At 31.3% G+C, this 24,668-nt stretch overlaps 1 protein-coding gene across 1 annotated transcript; it reads left to right on the forward strand.

Annotated features, from left to right (window-relative positions):
• The first annotated feature begins 15,997 nt into the window (after positions 1 to 15,997).
• Positions 15,998 to 18,224, forward strand: LOC146539025 (uncharacterized). The gene is made up of 4 exons (XM_085185940.1): positions 15,998 to 16,181; positions 16,239 to 16,360; positions 16,440 to 16,485; positions 17,813 to 18,224. Exons 1-4 carry the CDS (start codon positions 15,998 to 16,000, stop codon positions 17,986 to 17,988), a joined length of 528 nt encoding a protein of 175 aa, XP_085042066.1. The 3' UTR covers positions 17,989 to 18,224.
• Positions 18,225 to 24,668: the final 6,444 nt, after the last annotated feature.

The raw sequence follows: 24,668 nt of genomic DNA on the forward strand, positions 1-24,668 counted from the left end.
TACAGCCTTCATCTATAAATTACGCGTCAAAATCCGCGATAAGGGCTTGAAGGTCTGTAAGGAACTATCCCGAACCAAATAAATTTGACAGTACGTGAGGAGCCTGGAGCTGATGATGCAGACACCGAGGTGGTGAGTGGAATTTTTCACCTTCCTTGTATCCCGTTATAAATAAAATGAATTTCTTTTATTATAACATGGTCTGATTTTCTTAATATTTCGAATCAAAATCTTTGAAATATTATAGTTAAGTAGTAATTTTAGTTTTAATATTTCGAATCCAAATCTTTGAAATATTATAGTTAAGTATTAAGTTTAATTTTTTATTTCAAATCAAAATCTTTGAAATAATATAGTTAAGTAAAAGTTTAATTTTTTTATTTCAAATCAAAATCTTTGAAATATAATTATTACACATTTTTTTTAAGAATTTACTATTTAATTAAGAATCATTTTTAATTTTAGTAATATTTTAAGATTTTATAAAATAAAAATGGAGCATATAACTTTAATTTCCAATGAAATTTTAAAATTAATTTCACTTTTTGGTGGCGACAAACGCCAATTAAATTTGTTTTTAAGAAAATTTGAATACATGATTGATAAATTTCAAGGCAGTGATGCACAATATATGTACATCATGCATTCTATTAATAGCCGCTTAGTGGACAGGGCCGCAGCGCTTATCAGCGAGCGTGAGGATATTATTTCATGGTCGGAATTTAAGGATTTATTAATTCAACATTTTGGAGACCCGCGCAGTGAGGAGTGTATTGCGATAGAATTAGAAAATTTAAAAAAAAAAAAGAAAAAAAAGAGAGTTAAAATCAATTATATAACAATGAAGTGATTTTTTTTTTGCTAATTTCTTTTAATTTATACCAAATTTAAAAAGATACTGAGGAACTATTAATTTCTTAACATCCTTTCTGTTGCTTAAATAACTTAAAAAAAAAAGAAACGTAACATTGGTTTCCAAAATGATGGATTACAATATTAATAGTACCGAAATTTTATAAAACAATTCAATTATGATATAACCGCGAAAGAGAATAATTTTATTTATTCCATATATATTCTAAATGTCTATAGTACATTCATTAATAATTTTCGTTCAATACATATAAAATAAAATGCAATTGAGACTTCATTAGCTTTTGGTAAAATTTCTGTACTACATCAATCGATACTAAATTAGACAGAATTGTTATACATATTATTAGGTACAGAAAAACTTCATAGTTTAATATATCCTGTAATAGAAAGTAACTTGGTCAAAATAGAGCAAACTTTTATTGTTAAAGCATATGTAAAAGGAAATCAGATTATATTCATAATGGAAGTACCTCTCACAGATAATAATACATATAATTATTATAAAATTTATTCATTACTTATTTTTAATAAATTAAAAAAAATTACTTCTATTGTTATCCCTGAACATCCCTTCCTTATGGTGAAAGGTTCTAAATACTTGTCGCGTACGGCGCCGTCTCAGCAACTTCCCGGCGGTAACCAGTACTTATGCACTGAACATGAGTTAGTGCCATATGCTACTACAACGTGTACGCAACAATTAATGCAGTTCCAAGAAAACTTATCATACTGTATAAGTCGTGTTATAGAAATTGAACAAGTTAAAGCGCATCGCCTATCACCCGCTCGTTGGATAATATATGCACAGCATGAAATGGTAAAGAAGATATTTCAAATTATCTGTTAACAATTGACCCTAACTGTGAAATGCTACTAGGTGACCTTCATCTAATATATTTTCGGCATGTAATGGAAGGTTATGAATACAAGGTCACGCCAGTTATTAAGTTCCCGAGATTAATCAAAACTATTCTTTAATTTGCTCCCCAATTGACATTAAAGGAATAAATCTGGATGACGTGAAATATCTATCCGCAGCTTTGAAGACAAAAAGTGTTAGTGAAAGTGAAAGTGAAACAGAGCCATTTATAAAAATCAATAGTGTCAGTGTCGGTACCCTAGTTTATATTTATATCTATCCATCAGCCTTTCGACGTCCACTGTTGGACATAAGCCTCCCCTAATTATAATTAGTTTTATATTAGTTTTATATTTAATATTAATTATTATAAGTATAATTTAGATTTAAAACTAAAATTTTACTTTTAATCGAAACCCTCAGAATCCAAAATCTTCTGAAGGTTTCGAACTTAAGGAGGGAGGAGTTATGTTGCCTCATGGTGTGAGAACGGTACCGGTAAACGCCTAATCAGCGTTCGGCGTATGTAACGCGAATCCCCTCATGCCATGGGAAACAAACGTAGTGTTTTAGTTTTAATTATTATATATTTTATTCTTTAGCCGATTAGAGCATGCACTTCTGCTCGGTCGATTCACTAGTTAAGTTAATTTTAAGTTAGATATAAGAACATAAAACTCTGTTCTTATTTTAATTAAAACAAATTTAAATTTAACTTTCTTAGTTATTTTTAAAAGCCCACTCGCGCTCCCGTAAACATGTCTATTTACTATTTTTTGTGATTATTATTATTATTATTTTTATTTCTTAGTTATTTTTCTCTATTGATAACTGCACTGTATTCTCTTCCCGATGTTTGACAGTCATCCACTTCCATTGGTTGGCTGGAAGAGATTTCTTTTAGAAATAAGCCCACCTTTGCTAATTAAACCCTTAATTTCGCATTTCTTATGTGTTTTTATGTGCAATAAATAATATATGTATATACTTTCATAATGACTATAGTTAAGTACGTAACTATGTGCCAGAGTTAGGAATAAATAGAATGTTAATTTAATAAATAAATTCACTACAGGTAAAAAATCGTCCAACTACTATCATTTCGTTGAAATGTGATAGTGAAAGATTTTTTAATTGTAAAAGGCAATGATACTGAAGTTGCACTAATTGCTCCGTTTAACTAAATTACATTACTTATAGAAAGTAATAATAGGTGTAAACAAGATAGGTAACGGTCTTGTAAATTTAATTAGTATACCTAATAACTTACAGAATACTTCTTCGAGCTTCTCGTTTTTTGAGTTTGATGTCAAGCTCAGTTTTTTTTTTATTTCATTTACAAGTAATACTAACTAAATATTTGGTAACATTGTCTGTACCAAAATAAGAAATATAGGTTTATTATTAATATTTTTTTTACAAAAATGTTTAAGTATAGTAAATTTTTCGAGCACTTGCCGCGTCACTAAGTCTCCACACGCAATGCCCCGGGAATTCAGCAGAAAATGGGGAACGGGACCGTCTTATGGGATAAGAAGAAGTATTACTAGGTTCCCAGGTTACCGACTAGGTTCCTAGGTTATCGGCTAGGTTCTCTCCCTCTGCCGATCCGGCTATGAAACGAAAAGTTTTTTAATCATATTTTGCCGTAACTTATTTAATCATTTTATCTTAAGTATCCATCACTGGCCTCATAATATTATTGTACTCTCTTTGTTTATGAATAATGGCTTAATAAACATAAATCGGTGCCATAAAGCTAGATATTAGACGGCAATAGCCTTTCACGTGATTAATATTTGTAACAGATCGTTTGGCCACTGTGCTATATAAACGCGAAATGATAAAAGGAAAGCCTTTACAGTATTCCTTACAGTATTACATAAATGATAAATTAAGCTAACTGAAATATTTTCGAGAATGTAATTTATATATATATAAAAAAGTAAAAAAAAAATTTTAAGTTAAACGGTTTTATATTGCAGATAAATGTACTAAAAAATAAAAACCAATTTCATGGAAATTATGATTACTAAAATAAAATCGTGGGGACACTTTCTACTTACCACTAGGTGGGTGAAGTCTCATGCCATGTCTTTCGATTGTAGATATTGGACGTGCCCCACGATTTTATTTTAGTAATCATAATTTCCATGAAATTGGTTTTTATTTTTTAGTACATTTATCTGCAATATAAAACCGTTTAACTTAAAATTTTTTTTTTACTTTTTTATTTTTAAGTTTTTAGTTTTTATTTCTCCTACTATTCAATTCGTTGAGTGCCTCATTATTGCAAGGTTAATGGAGAATGTTACGATCGACCCCCCAGAGGTCCAATAGAGGAGCAAGGCTATGTACAACAAGATGTGCCTGAATCTTGAGGGGAAAACGCTAACGACATATCATTTTTATCCACCTAGTGCCATACAGTTCTCGGCGCGCTTTTACCTTTTACCTTGGGTGGTGTACCCCTAGCGACGTCTCATTTTTAGGCACCCTATAGCCACACAGTCCTCGACAGGATACCAGATCTTGACTTAGGTGGGAGATTCATATTGTAATTGTGTATAGTATACTGTATTATACTTACCAAGCCCTTTATTTTGATACCCATATTGATGGGATTGAAAACTACATTATCCGCCATTTTGTAGCAGTGGCCATCTTTGATTTTGATTTTGTATAGTGCCCTGAATTCTACTTGACAAGCCCTTTCATTTGATACCCATATTGATGGGATCGAAAAAAACTAACTTGTCCGCCATCTTGTAGCGGCGGCCATCTTGGATTTTGATTTTGTGTAGTCCACTGAATTCTACTTGACAAGCCCTTTCATTTGATACCCGTATTGATAGGATTGAAAAAAACTAACTTGTCCGCCATCTTGTAGTGTTGGCCATCTTGGATTTTGATTTTGTATAGTCCACTGAATTCTAATTGACAAGCCCTTTCATTTGATACCCATATTGATGGGATTGAAAAAAACTAAGTTGTCCGCCATCTTGTAGCGGCGGCCATCTTGGATTCACAATAATATTGAATATGGATAATTGTATTGTCACCAGAATCAAAGGCGTATACCAAATTTCAGATCAATCGGTTAACGGGAAGAGGGTTAAATTTCAATTACTAAATTTGACCCAAACAAACAAACGGGGTGAGCTAAATAAAACCGTTTAATAAAAGGACATCTACTGACTGACTGAAGTAGGACGTGTAGAAACCTGAAATTTGGACACATGTTTACTTTCGTAATCTGGACATCCAATAAGAAATAAAACTTATTTAAATCGACACCGACTTTTATAAAATTTGAAATTCAGACTCTTAAAAATATTTCATTGAACACCCATTTCGTGGTTTTTTAGAATTCACCCCTAACGACCCAAATAAGGGGTTCATAGTTTGTATGGAAATCTCTTTAAATTGGTATCGATTTTTATAAAATTTGAAATTTAGAGTGTAGTGTGTTTAGTATTATGTTAATATTTTTATTTATCGTCGTAATCGTCCACGGAAACGAACCAGCATGAAATCACTAGTAAGTTAATAAACGAATAAGAAAATCGTAAATTTCTTTATAAAATAACATTTTATTATAATAGTCTACAAATACATAAATAAATATTGCATACGATGTGAACGCTAAGCGAAATCTACCTAGTTTCCGTTGAAGCGGTTGCGACAGTTCGAACAGTAATTACGTAGAAACTACGAGGCATTTAATTCGCTTACGTGTCGAATGTAGTTACTGGATTCACTTTAAAGTTCAGGAATATTTTAACTTTCAGCTATACTAGTTCTCCAATTAAAATTGTAGCATATCTTAGATAATGAACCACTTAGACCTAGTTCTAGTTGTGCTTTTCATCCTCATTCGGGGGAATTTTCATGATCTGGTGAAAAATGCTGTGATGAATTCCACCATACACACTATGTCAATTCGACATTGAGGCGGAGAATGGAGTGTCCTGATCCAAGTACGAGCACAAAGAAATAACGGATTGTGAATCAGCACAACATTTTATTGATTTTATAATAATCTTCATTCATCCACTTTGCATGAAGAGAGAGTGTTATAAAATTGGTAAATTTATTTATTTTTCGTATCATCGTAGTCAAATTATCAAATTATCGTAGAATTCATAATTCGTCTTTGTTAACGACAGTTCTGTATTCCGTATAGCATCGCGGAACATTCATCACGACGAGGCTGTCTCTTCATGCGTCGGTATTTTGCAACCCTGAAAGAAAAATTACCTAAGCTCTCTAACCTTATTCTCAAGGGCCGTAAATATCTTTCCAAAATATTAATGCATTTTTAGTATTGCAAAGCCTTAGCCATTTATTTACCTGTAATTTTCTTTTATAAGGGCATGTTGACAGTGACTGATGGAACAATAATCTACAGAAGCTCTCAAGACATTTTTGCTTATATGATATATCTGATTGTTTATCTTTAAGTGTACCACATAATATATATTTTAATTATATATCAAGAAAGAGTAAACTTTAATATTTAATATTGTTTATAACTCTTAAACATATTTTGGGCCGTTGCGTTGTAGCAGCAGTTGTGGGTTCGATTCCCACTCGAGCAATTGAATTATTATTTATTAACATTTTCATTCCTTCGCTCTGGTAATTAAGCAAAGCATGGCGTGAGAAGTGAGGAATGGAGTGTCTTAACACTACCTATGTTCCGTCCTACCCTGCGATAAGCGGCATGCAAGCGTAAAGCTAAAAAAATCATTTAATTATTTTACTAAAACAAATAGTTTTTAATGAAAACTTTCTACCCCATATCTCATATTATAATATAACAATAAGTGTTAGGTTATATGCATTCATGCCATAATTATTTTTTACTCACCCATATTGAATTTCAAATATAGACTACCTACGCTAACGAAGCCAAGGCCGTAAGCTCGTATAACATGGAGCATGTCGTACGTACTCTTCGGTGTAAAAATTAAGGAAATATCACATGTTACATACTTTTACACGTGTAGAGACTTCGACAATGTTACAGAATTAATTATTATATGCTTTTATTTAGCTTACCGTGTTTGTGTCCGATTACTTCCTTAATTATACTTCTTTAATTCTTGATGCCACCGTGGCGCATGAAATATACGCGCGAATGAAATATATAATATTTATATTTTACTCACTGTAGTAACGAGACAAAGCCCGGTGTTGTGTTCCACAATTTGAAATGCCTCAAGAGTTCGTCGGAAAGAGGGGAGCGGAGTGTCTTAACACTAGGTTCCCTCTCCCTACTCTACTATGGCAAAGAAAACGTATTCACATATTTTGATTATTGCTATTTGTCCTGCGTTGACTATTCTAATTTATTAATCTGCTCCTTCATAAATATCAATGTCTAAAGAAATATGAAAGAGGGCATTGGAATTATCTACAAGACCAATTTTCGCTCTTTATCGAGTAAATTATTTCCTCAATTAGTATTCTAGGAAGGTTTGCCCTTCTCCAGATCGACGTAGATTCAAAATCATTGATATATTCGAATGGTTTCTAATGAATTTCTATGAGGCAAAAATTGTTATTAAGTTATAGGTAAGTTGCTATTTTAAGTTATAGCTTTTTCTTCATTCACACAAACATAACTTGTCGCATATAGCAGAGGGTAGGCAGAGCGAACCTAGTGACACGTTCCTTACTTTCCGCTGACTTCTAGAAGAATTCCGTGATGAGTTGAACCGAACGCCGTACTTTTGACTTATTACCATAGCGAAGAAGAGAAAATATTAATAAATAAAGCCTAAGAATAGCTACTTCTCAATAAAATAATGAAGACCTAAACAATAATTATTCAGCAAGACCACAGAAACTATAAAGATAAATAAGGCGCTATAATCGTTGCTCGCCTAATGATATTTTACAGCCCATAATATGCCTCGTTTATGAAAGCGTAATTAAATTTTCTACTTCGCAAATTTAATATAATCCCTCCGGCGTGCTATTAGACACGTTTTATTACATTTTATTTTAGAGTACTATGTATATCAAAAATATACACTATATATCTAAATAAAATTGAAACTTTAATCATCGACAATAACTTATCTTAGAGTAGCAACAAATATTTCTCTAACAGCACGCCACTGAGCTCGATCTTTTCTATAGAATAAAAAAACCTGTTTAAGCAAATGGAGATTTTTGTCAAAAGAACTTCATTGTTAGGTACTCATATAGAGCAAAGTAAAAAATAAAAAATCAGGTTCACGCTGTATCCCGCACACAGCAGGGTAGGCAGAGGGAACCTAGTGTTAAGACACTCCGTTCCCAACTTTCTGCAGAATTTTGAAGGCATTGCGTGTTGAGTGGCAGAACTCAACGCCGAGTTTTGCCTCGACACCAGAGCGAAGAAATGGAAATATAAACGTAAATAAATATTTCACTTCCTCGATTGGGAATCGAACCCACAACCGTCGCGTTACAGTCGGCACGACGGCCTCATAAAATAAAAGCAACTTAAGAGAGAATATTCAAGTTAGACTTAATGAAAAAGTAGATTATTATTTTTTCGTTAAAGAATAATTAATGTTTAATAGGAAACACAAAAGACTTTTAGTTTAGTAAACAACACAAAGCTTCTCTGAACAATTACCAGTCCATGCAAAATGCTAGTCGACGCTAATGAACAGAGTAAAAGGTAATTGTTTGACTAACCAACCGTTGATGTTTCGATGTGAAACATAGTCCATATGAAAGTCCCAAATAGGTCTCTTTTAAGCCAAAATCAATCACAATGTCATCAACAATCTCTTTTTCTCATATTTTCTAATTTTATAAAGTGGACACGAATATTAAAAACTAGCGGCACGCTCGCGGTTTCACCCTCGTGAACTATGTTATTATTAATTTCTGTCTCCATGATTACGTCCTAGTGACGTCTATGCAAAATTTGAGACTCCTAGCATTTGTAGTAACGAAGTTTCATACAAACTTTCAACCCCAAAAACAACCACTTAGAAGTCGAATATTACAAATTCCCGTCTTAGCGAGCACCTACGTCCTATAAGTAACTCCTATGCAAAATTTGAGATTGCTAGCACATGTAATTTCTGAGATTTCGTGATGAGTGAGGGACCTTTCGATTTTGTATATATAGATCACTACATTCTTGCAATACAAACTGACTTCAAAGATTATTCATTCCCGACCGAATGGTTTTTTTTTGGTAAAGGACAATGAACGGTCAATGAACTACCTATGAAATGGCAAAAGTGCATAGATAACAATGATTCATACTTTAATTAAATAAATATATTATATTAAAAAAAATATTTGACTACTGACTTCAATACCAAACGCCGATTACATATGTAAGGACCTAATATATACAGGCTATAAAATAATTATTTATATAAACGAATTCTATATATATATATATATATATATACGTAATTTCCTCCCATAAAGCCTTACACTCTACATATAAAACTATCTTATCAACGTGACAATGCCTTTATATGACATCCAATGAGACATCCAATTCTTCCATATAAAGCGATAAAGACGGGCCCCAATACATCCATTTCTACTTATCCCACCATACAACTAGATCTCTCTCATCTAATCTTAATTTATCTCCACACAATAAACCAATGGCTGAACAATGGCATGGCATGCAATTGCACGAGGTGAACTATCCTATACTCCATACAGTATATAATGGAATAACTGGGGTACGTCCAGGGAATAATCAATTTCATACTGTTTTAATGAACCCCTAGTTAATAGTGATTTTAGTATACATTATCCCGAAATGGCAAAATGTGGGATTATTACGTTAAGTGAGATTACGCACGCTTACATTAATTTAACAATATTATTTTGTTATTTTATTAATTAACATACGCGCCTGTGTGCAGCCAACGTTCCAAGTTCCAAGTTGCCAAGAGTTCTTCATAACTCATAAGTCTAGGTCCAAGAAATTTTGCATATTTGTTAAAACAGATGATGATGATGATGATGATTGTGATGTATGTAAAATTCAAATAATTTATTTTAAACGGTTATTGATATATCAACGATGAAAACCGGCATTTTTGTGACTAACTCATTTACTTACCAAAAACGTAATCTACTTCTAGATTATCTAGAAATTTCACATTTCATACCAAAGTAGACTAAGATAATTATTGATAATCACTATCAAAGAAAGTAGGAATAATTATATTAGTTATTGATGTAATCATTTCTTTACAAAAAACTTATTTAAATTAATATACATATACAAAAACTTTAAAATATACAAAACAATATAAATTTAACGCCACACAAAGTAGATTTATAATTTATAGATTTATAATATTAAAATAATTAATCATTTTCAAAATTAACATTCTAAAATCCGTTCAATTAAAATATTAAACAATTTAATTAATATAACTATAAAACTTCATAAAGAAATGATTATAATCACAGTATATTTTATTTCTATAATTTTGGTTCTGAATTCTGTTGAAGCTAAATGGTTGTGTAAGTTTAAGGTTAAATAGTGTATTTAAATAAGTTTATAATTTACTTTAGCAAATATGTGTTATTATTATGTATTTTAATATTTTATTTCCTTTTAAGGGAACGGTGGGAATGACATTTTTGTATTTTATTTACTTAAAAAGTCACTTACATTCTGGTTTGCCTTTAATATTAATAAGCGAACTAAAAACGTGCCTCCAACTTGTCCGTCAGAAATGTACATCGGTCACTTCTTCCGAGTAACGTGATCTGTCTTCGTTAACGACGCAGTCAGGGTCTACAGCGGCAGACATTCATCACTTGTCGTACATTACCATGGCAAATTTTTGTGAAGGGAATATGTTTTTAAGATGCTGTATCCTCTACATAGCAGTACGGCAGATGGAGCTTGGGAAACTAGTGTCTTACTTATTCTTAAGCCATGAATATATCTACGTTTTAATAATAAGTGCCTACTCTAAAACATAAGGAGAAGCCATGTTGAGTGGCGGAACCCAACGCCGCACCTTGCTTCGATACCAGAGCGAAGAAATAAAAAAAAATGGTGTGGTGTCGTGGGACACCAGGTAGGAACGAAGTTCGAACGAAGTTTCGGCTAATGTACAATCGACACAAATTGCAAAAAAAGTCGTGCTCAATTTTAGGTAGCTTTTCTTGATTTTTCTCTTAAATTTTGCTGATAACTTTTTATTTAAGTACAAGAAAATATTTAGGAAATTCAGTATTTTAGGAAATAATAAATTACTTAAAATAAAAAAACATCGTAATTCAAATTATGAACTAAAAAAAGAAAGAGGGAGAAAGAGAAAGGTATTATACACTACTCGTCTGTGTATGCGACTGTCGCGCCTACGCACGTCTCATTTAACGGTTTTATTCCACGCATTTTTCTTCACGTCACGCAGCGAAATCCCTATCCCTTCCAAGCCTGCCGTAAGGAACTTCGTTCCAAAAATAGGGGTTAAAAAATATTTCATTTCCTCGAGTGGGGATCGAACCCAGCCCCCTTTGTTGTGCCCCTGCAGCAACGACATTAGGTTTAGATTACGCGCCTAATTTCATTCAAAATGCAGCAAAATCGGTGCACAAATGCTTGTATCTTTTGATTACGTTGATTTAAAAGCTTTATTTTTTTCATGCTTTAACCATAGATCGAAATGTTTGGTATTAATTTCAGCTTGATACCTATACGCGACCTAGAGATAAATGGACTTGACAGACAGCCAACAAACTAATCCTATAAAAGTTTTTGTATTACCTTTTGTGGTACGGAACCCTAATAAAGGAAATGACCTAATATATTAAGGCACCGTTACTCTGTTAATAAATCCCCCTAAAACACTTGTAAAATAACGTTACCATATTAATTAGATAATACGGTAATAATTTACATGTAACACAAACCTGCCCATTTGTATTTATCAAACCCTGATATTGATGGATGAAATTGTAAATGTACTCTATGTAAAACAGATTGGGATTCATCCATCACAGGTCGAACTGGAACACCAATATTTAGTATTGCCTTTCCACGATTTATAGAAGTATTAGAAGGTTAGAAATATTGGTCATACTAGCGAATTTGGATACAATTGACTAAGCGTAATGGATGTGATGCGAATCCCACTCTATGATACATTTATATTTTTCGCATATACTAATACTTATGCGGTATTAAATTCTGGAGTGGCGTGTTGAGTAGCGGGACTCAACGCCGCGCTTCGCCTGGACACCAGAGCTTAGAAATGAAAATATAAATTTAAATAAGAATTTCACTTCCTCGAGTGGGTGGGGAACGGAAACGGAAAGAAACGGAAGTGGGAATGGAGTGTCTTAACATTAGGTTCCCTCTGCCTATCCTGTTGTGTGCGGGATACAGCGTGAAGCTGAAGCTGGTGCGTTATTAATACGCGTACACTAATAATAATGCACTACTAATTGTCCAATATTCGTTGCACCGAGTGAATTTCCGTTATTCGGTGCACAGTGTACGCGTGCACTAGTACTTTCGCGTTCTGAAGAGCACAGAATACACCAACTGGTACAGATGATAAAGGAGATCATCATCAGAAATTTAACCATTTCCCAGATATTTTCCCTTAAAAAAATATATCTTAATAACATAATACGTATATATTCACAGAATATAAAAAAATATTATATCAATTTATAAAATTCGATAACTACAATTGAAATGCTAATGCCATAACTTTAATAAGTTTAAATGCCGAGAACATTCATTGTTAGTCGTAGTTATCAAAGGAATCACTTAATTATACCCAGTTATTTCACGCCCTAACTCCTCTAAGGGCCCTATTCAGGGGTAGTTTCCAACATGAAAGCTCTATCAAACTCATTTTCACACTTCGAAGAATTGGCATTCTAACTTAATTCTAACGCACGAGTTGTAAATGAAAATAGTGTTTCTCACTATGCCTATTTTATTTTAGCTTCACTTAGCTGCGGTTCCCCACTTTCCGCCTAATTTTTGAAGCATTGTATATTGAGTGACAGAACTCTCCGCCACGTTTTGAATTGGTACCAGAGCGAAGAAATGAAAGTATTAATAATTTGGGAATCGATTCGTCGCATTTACAATCACATAGTATGTCCCTGCGACAGGATGGCGTTCTATCTTTTGATATAATTGTTTGTTTATTTTAAAAAGTTTTTATACAAATTGAACTCAAAAATGAAGATATATTGACTTCAGTTTCTCAAACTATTACTTGTTTAAAATGAACTTTATAAGTCTTTATAATCCACTTGTGTAATCTTAATTACGATATAAATAAATAAATTCAATGTAACATTAGTTCAGTTTTAAAAATGATAATAATAACTTCATAAACAAGATATTTTTAGATTTATTTTAATAAAATTAATAATACCAATACTGATGTTATCAATTTAAAAAGAAATCCTGAACTCGAAAAACGGGTATTCGTAATTAGTAGGGCTTCGAGATCAAAAGTTCGAAGGGTCGGCGGTTTTCAGCGACCATCGGTTGATTGTATCCCAAAAGTTGAGTTATTCAAACATTAAGCTTATTTCAGTACTTATTTACGCTTATTATACACAAGATGGATCATATAGAACTTAGGCTTTTCGTTTTTGATATACCGGGTGGAAGAGGCAGAACTCCTTTTACCGTAACTGCATATAGGGCATAATATTTCAAACCCAGAAGTAAAGAAATTAATCAAGGTACCTCAACAGTTTGGACGTAGGATTTTTTTTTTCATTTCACGATTTTTATCCATACCTGTATTTCGTGTGACGCACACAAACGTGTGCGACGTTGCTGCGTTGACATGTAAATGTGTGCGTGCCTATGTTATACTTTACAAATGGCGTTTTATTTTAAAACGATAATTGTATTATTTATTTGAGTTTGAAAAAATATCTTTTTCATTATTGGGAATTATTTTTTTTCTGAATTATATTAGGCTTTTATAGAGTAGTGAAAACTGTGGTTTCATTTAAAGTGGCGCTGACAATTCCACCCTGTATTTGCAAGTCCATAGGTTCATAGGGTATTTTCAATTTCCACATTTTTTACATATTGAATTAGAACCCAAAAAAATATATTTTTATATAACGAGCCTTCGTGACATACTTAACGGATGCATAATTAATATGAGTTGAAACAATAAGTTAAAACTCGGGCCATGTCAAATGTCGAATGTACACGTATTTCAATTGTAAAAAGCACGACCAAGCTTCGACGACCTACTTGTTAAATGTTACAATAGACATTTGTTGGAGTGTAGGGTTTTTTTGACTGATTATTTAATTTAACTCAAAAAAAAAACTATTTCTGTCTTATTTCTAAAAGGTAAAAGTATGGTAGTCTTTTAAAGATACATATATAAATATGTATGTATATAGATCTAAAGGCCACTCGCGGCTTCGTGCGCCTAAATTACTCAGTGGTTTATTAAAATACTCTATATGGATATAACCTTGATATTTATAATCCGATTTTAATAAAACAAACACTAAACCTTAAGAGAATTTTGCCTTAAATACAGTAGTGTCTGTCTGTTTTAATCGCACAGACAAACAGACAAAAATTTAAAAATTTAAAATCGTTGGTTTGGATTTTATTAAAATGATAGACATATTTTTGTTTCATGTATATCCTTAATAGAGATAGCGATTACTTATAATTTGATGTTATATGGATGTAGATAGTAAAAAAATAACACATTTTTTACCTATACAAAATCTGTTTTAAGTAATCAAAACTTCAAGACAAGGCGGAATCCATGAATCTAAAAATTTCGTTCTGAATCATATCACCACTTTAAAGTAAATAAAAAAATATAAAAGCAATCGTTTATCTTAAAAGTAGTATTACACTTAAAAATAATTGTTCTAGACTTGTTGTTACAGTCGCGTTAATAAAATATATAAATATTTTTATGGCGTACAAACTCATTGCGGAGCCGACAGTAATTTTAATTAAGGCGCAGCTTTGTGTATAATTTATATTTATGTTATAAAAGTTGTCTAACAACTCGCGTTAATATTTGTTTGGAATTTTTAGTTTTATCTACTACAAATTTATTAAAAACTAAGTTTAAACGATTAATGCTTAGGTTTAATGTATTTATATTTTGTATTATGTTTAGAGTAAAATATTTTAGATTTTTAGATTTTTGTGACTTATAACAACAATAAACAATGGTCCACTACTTTAAAGTCCTTAAACCACGCCCCCGCAAGCGTAATGTCGTCCTTGAGCTAGTTGGGGTAACAACATTAACAAAGTGATTGGTAACGGATGGATGCGAAGAGCTGAAGGTCGCGTGCATGCCATTGAAAAGTCCTATATCCAGCAGTGGACGAGGGCAAGCTGATGATGACTACCCCGCTAGGGATTGGAGTTAACTTAAGTTAACTTTTTTAATACTTTGTACATAATAATTTCAGCGGAGACTATTTCTTGTTTCGTACTTTTTAGAGACTCTTTTATTAGTCGAGTTTAAGTTTTTAAGCTTTCTCTTTATTAACTTTTTATTTAAAACTAACTAAGACTTACCTCATATTTTTAGGAGCACAAGCATGTATATTACATGTCTTAAGGGGTAAGGAGTGTCTTGACACTAGGTTCCCAGGTTTTCTGCCTACCCTGCTACGCGTGAAATACAGCGTGAAAAAAGAAATATCCATCATTGGTGCTTATCGATTACTGATGGCATTATTCTATAGAATTGATGTTGTGATTTTATGATAAGAAATACTATTAAACAAATGAATTTCGAAGTAATTAATTGTACTCTATTCAATGCAGTTGTAGGAGATATCAAGTAGAAATTACATTGCAGTATTGTAGAAACAAGTTGAAACATGTCTTCACCGGTTCTTGTCAATAATTTTGTGCAACCTAAAAATACAAATACCAAAATTCGTATACACTTTATTTCAAAATGTCTAATATATTTGAGATGTATATTTGGAATACATAATATCTCTATTTTAAACATTACCAATAAAAAGGTCATATGGCTATTACGATGTTATTATGTAATTCTTAATTTATTCCTTATAGTTATTTGTTTTCAACATTCTGTCCCAATACTCATTTTATCGCTTAAACTTGGTGATTTTTTTCGATTTTCCCTTTCCACTTTCTTGGAAAATATATTTCATAGAAGATTATATATGTTTTTTGACGAGCTTAATAAATTTGATGATGAAATAAGATTGAACAAATCCGACACAAAGCCCATTAATATTATAAAAATGATTTTAGTACTTATACTTAGTGTTTGCTTAAGTTTCGTACCTTCTGTCTTTGAAGGCTTGTCAGCTATTTTCAAGTGCACACTCTTAACATATAATGTTTTTCAGCTATATTACTATGGACATTTATTCAGCCTCGTTTTACGAAGAATAAAATTAATTACCAAGTTTTTAAAGTTATCGTGTCCTAAACCCCAAAACGATTTAATTTTTCATTCCGACTTTTCTCCAAAAAATATAGTCTCGAGAAAAACACAAAACAAAAACTTATCATACCGGTACTTTAACTTACAAAAAATTATTGATATGTATAATCAAATGATTAAAATACATGATTGCTTATACAGTGCAATTAAATGGCAAGTATGTATAAAATAACTATAGGTAAAAGAATTAAGACCAAAACATATATTTAAATAAAACTTTTTATTCTTATTTTCAGCTTATAATCGTGCTAACAACAATATTTGTCAATACATTAGTGTTAGGCTACAGCTTATCAAAAAAAATTATAAATGAAACGGTAAATCTTATTTAAAAATATATTTATATATATTTTAAATATATTTATATTTTTAATATATTTAGTACAGTACAGATATCTACATACGTATTACTGTTATCTATGTGAATAAATTAGAAATAAAAGTACTATGAAGTAATTGTAAATTTAGTTCGATTAAGAATATAATATATAAGATATATAAGATAAGATGACGAAGTGAAAGAGGTACCTAAGCAGCGATGTTACCATTTGAAGCTCCGTTATCTCTGTTTAGTATGCTAGGGATAAAGCGTGAAGCGTAGCGGGTTAAGTATATATGTCGACAAAAAGTGATTTCTATTAATTATTTTATCTAAAATATCATCATTATTATTATGCAATATATTTTTATAAAACTTGTTTTTTTTCAGTTCGAAATGAATCATTTATATTTGAACATTTTATATATAGTAATTCAATATTTTCCTTTATCCTTGCCTTGTATATATGCGGGCCGAATACAGGCAGAGGTGTCCACACTAAGAGAAATACTTGTGAGCAGGCTGTATGGAAATATTTTAGGTATTCTTAATAAAAAGTTATTTATTAAAAAAGTGAACCGGGAAAAAAACTACAAACCCATAAAAAACCTTTAAAATATTTATTTAAGTCACTAAGATCATAAAGCTATATAATAAAGTTGTCCCAAAATTAAAACAAAAATTAAATAGAAAACAAGTTTTAGTACATGCAGCGTTGAATCTCCTCTTTTAACGCACAGGAAATTGTGGGATTTTTGGCATACCTTTGATTTCCAATAACCCCATAAAAAGAAATCTAATGGTGTTTGACAATCTATGGGGCAAATTCTGATTAAATGTCTTGTCTCATGCAGTTAATAAAAATGTTTCATGGGCTGTGTGACATGTGGCATCGTCTTCTTAATCGGCCACTTCAATATGATCTAATTTTGGCAAGAAAAACTATGTAATCATGTCGCGATATCGAGCACCAACAATCACTGCTTGGGCAGTCTCTTTTACAAAAAAGTATGGCCCAATTAGGCTTCCAGCCAAAAATCCACACCAAAGATGGACATGTGGTTCATTGCTAAGGATGATGTTCAATAATAATTCATTGATTTGATTTTCAGGAAGTATACGCTGTGGACAGCTTCTTTTCAATTTGCAATTCTTGTCGAGGATTGAATTGAAGCTCTTAGATTGTCACCAAAACTCTCTCGCACTTCTTATGCTAGTTAATAAAATCAAATAATAACTATATCCTTAATGAAGTTCTTGTATTCATTTGTACTATTTAACACGTTTCAGATAAATCGAGCCGAAGTTCTGCACGAGTTCTGTTAGGCCTACTAGAAACTCGAAATTTAACTTTCTCTCCCTTTCACATGTTTGACGTCGATTTAACACTGCCATTTAAACTCCTGGGTCTTATATTCACTTATCTTATAATAATACTTCAATTTGACAAAGTTGTGGTATCTTAATTATAGTTACTCATTTCATTTATATTTTTGGGTATTTAGAAATAATATTGGTTAGAGTCGTAGCGCGGGTAGTGGATTCAATCCCCACTCTGGGAAGTAAATATTTATTTATTTTTATGTATCTTGAAGCAAAGCGCGACGACGTGTTCCACCATTCCCCACGCATTGCCTCTAGAATCCGCCAGAAAATGAGGAACGGAGTGTTCTCTTAACACTTTTCTGCCTACCCTGCGATGTGCGGGATACAGCGTGAAGCTGAACATTGAACATAATGTTAGGTATAAATTGTATCGTAGGTAGTGGTACTTTCTTTGTATGGTCACTACTTTTATTATTATCTAGGCACAACATTTGTATAAGTAATTAAAAAAATATCGAGTTTTAGCTAGGAAATATATTTTTTTTAATTACCTGTAATTTATTAGTTTAAGTATAACATAAAAATTAGCTTTTGCCTGCGGCTTTGCTTACTTAATAAAATAAATAAGATATTGATAATCATGAAATAGTGGTGTGCAAAATTGTTTGAATTATGATATGCACAAAATAATAAAAATATTATATTAATCAGTGTTTTATTCGACAAATCCCATATTTTTTACTTACTTATAAAAAGATTTTAGATATTCTATAAATATATACAAGCTTACTTTTCATTGGTAAAAAATTCCTCTTAATATAATTGTCGTAATTTCATAGATGCGACTCTACTAGTATTTGTTAAAACGAGAAAGTAAAAGATATTTTTAATTGAGAACAAGCTGCAAAGTGTTACTAATTGCTCTTTTTCAAACCTAATGACTAAGTTACACTACTTTAATAAGAAATAAATAGTGTGGATAATTTAATTAGCAAACCTTGTTAAGTCAGAGACTGCTCCTTCGAGCTTCTCATTCTTTTGAGTTTTACGTTAAATATAATGTAGATGGATGTAGATGTTGTTCTTAACTAGTTTTGTTTTGTTTTGTTTTACTCAGTATATTTTTTTTACAAATAATAATTAATTAATATATTTCAAAAAACTGCCTCTACAGAAATATCAATTATATATTTCTTATTATCAGAAAAAACCTTTTCTGTAGTAATCATTCGTCGCGCCATTTAAGTCCCAATACGTAATGCCTGGACAATTAAGCGCAAAGTGAGGAACGAAAGTTTGTTAAAGGGATCGAAGTGTCACTAGGTTCCCAGGTTCCCTGTGCCTACCTTGATACGTGTGACATCAAGCACGAAACTAAAAAAATGTTTTTTGATCGTATTTTGCCAAAACTTATTTAATTATTTTATCTTAAGAATCCCTCACTAGCTCATAATAATATAGTACTTACTGCGTTTGCTTATAAATAATGGTTTAATAAACATATAATAAACATAAATCGGTGCCATAAAGCTAAATATTAGACGGCAATAGCCTTTCACGTGATTAATATTTCCAACAGATCGTTTGACCGGTGTGCTACATAAACGCGGAATGATAAAAGGAAAACCTCTTAAAGTAATAATATTAGAACAAATTAATGAAGTGTTTTAATGAAGTTTTAGCTGCATTAATAAAACGACCAAACTTCAGTACAGCTGCACGTTTGGCCGTACTCAATACTGCTTTGGTACTGACGCTTATGAAAGAAAGATGAATGCTGTGAAGATGGGATTTCTTCATAGAATATGCGGAGTCAGTTAAACTGTTCGAATCATGGTGAGAATGAAGAATTAATTTCACACTTACATTACTCATTATTGTAATCAAAAATCAAATGTTTGCCGAATTTAACACTTATTGCCGAACTTCGGAGGCATTGCGTGTACTCAACACGCGTTTTGCGTCGAGACCAGAACGAAGAAAATGGATTTCCATTAAACGTAAACAAAAATATTTCACTTCCTCGAATGTGAATCGAACCCACAACCGTCGCGTTACCCTTGTGCCGCTGCGGCTACGAAGGCCTATTATTGTAATGTATTGCATTAAATTATTAAAAATATTTTAACTCGCAGCAAACAAATCAAAACTTAGCACATCTATGAGAAATAGGCACGTTATTGTAATCAGCTGTGAAATTATCATAACGCACGGTATCACACGCAAATGAAATAAATTTACCCATTTCTTCCTCAGTATTCGTTTCTAAGAGTAAAATAAAAACCGTTGATATTAAAAGATTTTACTCAAAAAAATATTATGCATGACCTGTACAATGGACAGGAGAATTTATAATTCGTCTTTGTTAAGGACGGTTCTGTATTCCGTAAAGCATCACGAAACATTCATCACGACGAGGCTGTCTCTTCCTGTGCCAGTATTTTTCAACCCTGAAAGAAAAATTGTCTAAACTCTCTAACCTTATCTCAAGTGCTGTAAACATAAGTAATGATCTACGCAAAATATTACTGCATTTTCATTATTTCATATTCTAAGCCATTTACCTGTAATTTTCTTTTATAAGGGCATGTTACAGTGAACGATGGCTCAATAATCTACAGAAGCTCTCAAGTTCTATTTTTGTTTTTGTGATATATCTGATTGTAATCTTTAATTGCAAAGTGTGCACTTCTGCACAAAATTAGTTATTTTTTTATAATTATGCACTAATCGCATAATTATAAAAAAAATTACTGATCTTCATTTTATTGTTTTTCAATAAAAATCGTTGTAATATGAAAATTTTCTACCCTATATACAATAACAACTAACCCTAGTCTATAAGCTTATACGCATAATGAGTCACTGGTCACTTGAATAAAATATATTATTATTTTTATATCATATTCTATAGCAATGAATATTATGCTATAATTATTTTTACTTACCCATATTAAATTTCAAATATAGACTACCTACGCTAACGAAGCCAAGGCTGCTAACTCGTATGACATGGAACATGTCATAGGCACTCTACACCGAAGCTAAAAATGAAGAAAATACCACACATAACATATTTATATGCTTATACTCGTATATAATATTTTCCTTAAATGTAATCCACTTTAAATGGCATTTAATGAGCAATTCGTTTTACTTTCTCGAACTAAATAAATTGGAAGATACGTATAACTAAATTAGGAGCTCACTAAAAGTAATAATTTAAGACAAACATGTTCTACGTTATATATTTTTGTAAAATTCTTATACTGAAACACTGCTTTATTGTAAGAATTTTCTACGTATTCCTCTCTCTATCTTATTGGTTAAATAATTCGGTGTTTTCGAATAGCAACAGATTCATCATTATCAGTATATCAGTATATACAATTTATTTATAATATTAATCTGAAGTTATTATTTACTATTCAGTAAATTAATAGTATTTTTTCAGTTTATAAGTAGGTATAGTCTTTTTGTATTTTTGTAGGTTAAAATTTCCATTATATTATTTTCTTGCCTTATTTGCAATACAGGAGAAACAAGTGAAGTGAAGTGTACCTAATATGACAATATTTGAAACATATAACTTTTAAGTACCAGATTTTGTTGTAAATTCTACTATAAGCTTATATAAAAGTTTTAGATGAAAGAAGAAAAACAAATATTATATATATAAAAGTAAAAATAACACCCTATTAAGATTCTACTGAATCCTACCATCACTTTAAAGTAAATAAAAAAATATAAAAACAATCGTTTATCTTAAAAGTCGTATTAAATCTGAAAATAATTGATGTAAAGTTGTTGTTACAGTCGCGTTAATAAAAAATGTAAATATTTTTATGGCGTACAAATTCATTGCAGAGCCGACAGTAATTTTAATTAAGCTTCGGGCTCTGTATTATCTATATTTATGATATAAAAGTTGTCTAACAACTCGCGTTAATATTTGTTTGGAAATTTTAGTTTTATCTAATAGAAAAGTATTAAAAACTAACTTTAAATGACTAACACGAGATGATGCTTTTTGTAGTAGTTTGTGAGTATTTTAGAAAAAAAATCACTTACTCACCGGAAATAATAAAAATAAAATTTTCCCTCATTCCTTCGAATGGAAATCGATCCCACAACGGTCTTCCTATCCTTGTGGCCCTGATACTACCTAAATATATTTTCCTTACAAAAGTTCAGTTAAAATCACATCAAGCAATTACTTCAAAATAGTAAAACTGAGATCGGTTGGAGGGTCGTACTGTATCTTGAAATAGGATTAAATGGAATGAATGGTATTGCAAATTGACCAAACATCGAGGCAAAATACCCGCATACACTGGAGTACTGTAATTGAATAAATTTGCATAAAAACTGAAAATAAAAACCCTGACTTACCATTGCAAGGGCAATTTTTTTTATCTATTTTAATATAATTTGATTTCTCCACTCTCTCTTTGATGGCATTACTAAAGGAGAAGTTCGCAATGGCTGAGTTATTGACGCACGCACAGCCGTAACCGCTAATGGTAGAAACGAGAAATTTGGACTGATGTTTATTTTCATATTATAGATAAACACTTACTAAGGATTTAGAAATATTTTAATCCTAAAGGAATGAAATGGGGATTGAAAGTTTGTATGGAAAAATTCTTAAATCGGCACCTATTTTGATAAAATTAGAAATTCAATATTTAGCGTATACATACTTTAGCTTAGTTAAATTACAAAACTATCGCGCTGCTCATTTCTCAAAGATTACATTATTTACTTGCTTTAGATAGACACCAACCAACTCCTGTACCTTTTCGGCCCACAGGTAACATTTATCTTATTCTCAGCCCACGTGTAATATGTACCTTGCTTTATAATTCTTTCATTGATGATTTTAATATAGAAGTTCATTGTATTCTTTGAAATATTACTATGACAAACTAATAAATATATTTACTTTTTCTTATAAAAATTGTATAATAAATATAGAGTAAAGAATATATATATATATATTCTTTACTCTATATTTATTATACAATAAATATATATATATATATATATATATATATATATATATATATATATATATATATATATATATATATATATTGTTTTATTTTACTAACGATTTATTTGCTATTTAAGTTAAGCTAACATAGGATCTTACCAAACATTTAACATAGAGCAAATAGCACTGCCTGTTGAGTTTTCAAGTTTATGATGAGAAAGACAAGGGTGTACTTAACTTGAGGAACAACTCCTCATTCTAGTGAAACGGCGATATTTGAAATATTGTTTTCAATAATTTCGAAAATAAATTGAAATAAAAATCAACTTCGCGCCGTATCCCGCATACAGCAGGGTAGGCAGAGAGAAATTCTAAATTCCATGACAATTTTTTTTATTGATCGTCTTCCTTATCACATAATGCATACTATTTTGCGAATTCATGTTGAATAAGCTGCAAAATGACATTATCGGTATTGCCATTTATTCAGCTGAACAGTTTACATGTTCGCATTAGTTCACTTCAAATATAAACATGGGGGCAGCTAGTAGTTTTGTTTAAGTTTAATAGTCTGCCGTGGCGCAGCGGCACAAGGGTGTGACTGTAACGCGACGATTGTGGGTTCGATCCCCACTCGAGGAAGTGAAATATTTATTTACGTTTATATTTCCATTTCTTCGCTCTGGTGTCGAGGCAAAGCACGGCGTTGAGTTCCACTCAACACGCAATCCCTCCGGAATTCGGAAAAAAGTGGGGAACGGAGTGTCTTAACACTAGGTTCCCTCTGCCTACCCTGCTGTGTGCGGGATACAGCGTGAAGCTGAAGAAGAATACTTGTAGTTAATTTTATTCAAATTTAATTAAGCAACAAAATTGATAATATTAAGTTATTTCTTTAGTGTGTTATTCAAAGCACAGGAATTCAAAGTTATGTATTTTAAAAGATATATATTCTCTAGGGATATTTTCAATTTGCACTCGGTGTGCTCTGATTTGGTTTTTACTTCCATTATTAAAACAAGGTACTGACGTGGAATAAGCTACTCAAGGTAAAAGCGAAAGTGAAATAGGAAAGCCGAATAAATTTTCAAAAAATGTGCACTTTACGTTTAGAATTTCAATTTTTAGTTGAAAAATTTCAAACGTTGTCTTATAAAAGGGAAGTCAAGCTTGTGATTCAAACAAATGAGCTTAATTGAGAAGTAAAAATTTACCTTCCTCAGATTTTCATCCTCCGGAGGATAAAAGCAACGGGATGACACCGACTGATACTTGTGAAAAATTACATAACATTTTATTTTAATACTTAATGTATATTTTAAAATAAAAGTTTATAGTTTTGTTAATATTACTAAGAAATATTAATATTTCAAATATTTCCTTTATTTTTAGTCAACAAATGTCACAATTTCATGGTATTCGATAGTGTGCAATATCGATTGCAAATCTAGACAACTAAATTGATGGACATCATCAATACAAAGGAAATAGAAACCCGTACCCTGTTATAAACAAGAGATGATTTTCATATTACACGAATGTAACTTGAAATATGTATTTCATTATTTTATTATCGACAGTACGATTGTTATTTTATATGGCAATATAATAAAATTCTTTTAATTGGAATATTTACTATGAGATTAAGACGCTATTTAGTTTAAAACCTTTACATTATTACTTCAACTATTTTATTTAATTTCTCTGAAATTTGTATTTCGTAGATTGGGTTCTACGAAATAAAATTATTAAAGACTGTCCGTATCACAGGTATCCAAAAATTTTTTATAGTATTGCCTTTTACATATTATATTATATAACATA

The sequence above is a fragment of the Heliconius melpomene genome, chromosome 5 (assembly GCF_056956725.1).
Source record: "Heliconius melpomene rosina isolate 202511_hmr_F chromosome 5, ASM5695672v1, whole genome shotgun sequence".
Taxonomy (NCBI): Eukaryota; Metazoa; Arthropoda; class Insecta; order Lepidoptera; family Nymphalidae; genus Heliconius; species Heliconius melpomene.

Bases quoted from the DNA above. Each gene is read 5' to 3' on its own strand.
- LOC146539025 (XM_085185940.1), top strand. From the start codon at position 15,998: ATGATTTTAGTACTTATACTTAGTGTTTGCTTAAGTTTCGTACCTTCT. The intron at 16,361-16,439 runs GTATGTATAAAA...TCTTATTTTCAG, and splicing joins ACAGTGCAATTAAATGGCAA to CTTATAATCGTGCTAACAAC. The intron at 16,486-17,812 runs GCTACAGCTTAT...AACACGTTTCAG, and splicing joins TGTCAATACATTAGTGTTAG to ATAAATCGAGCCGAAGTTCT.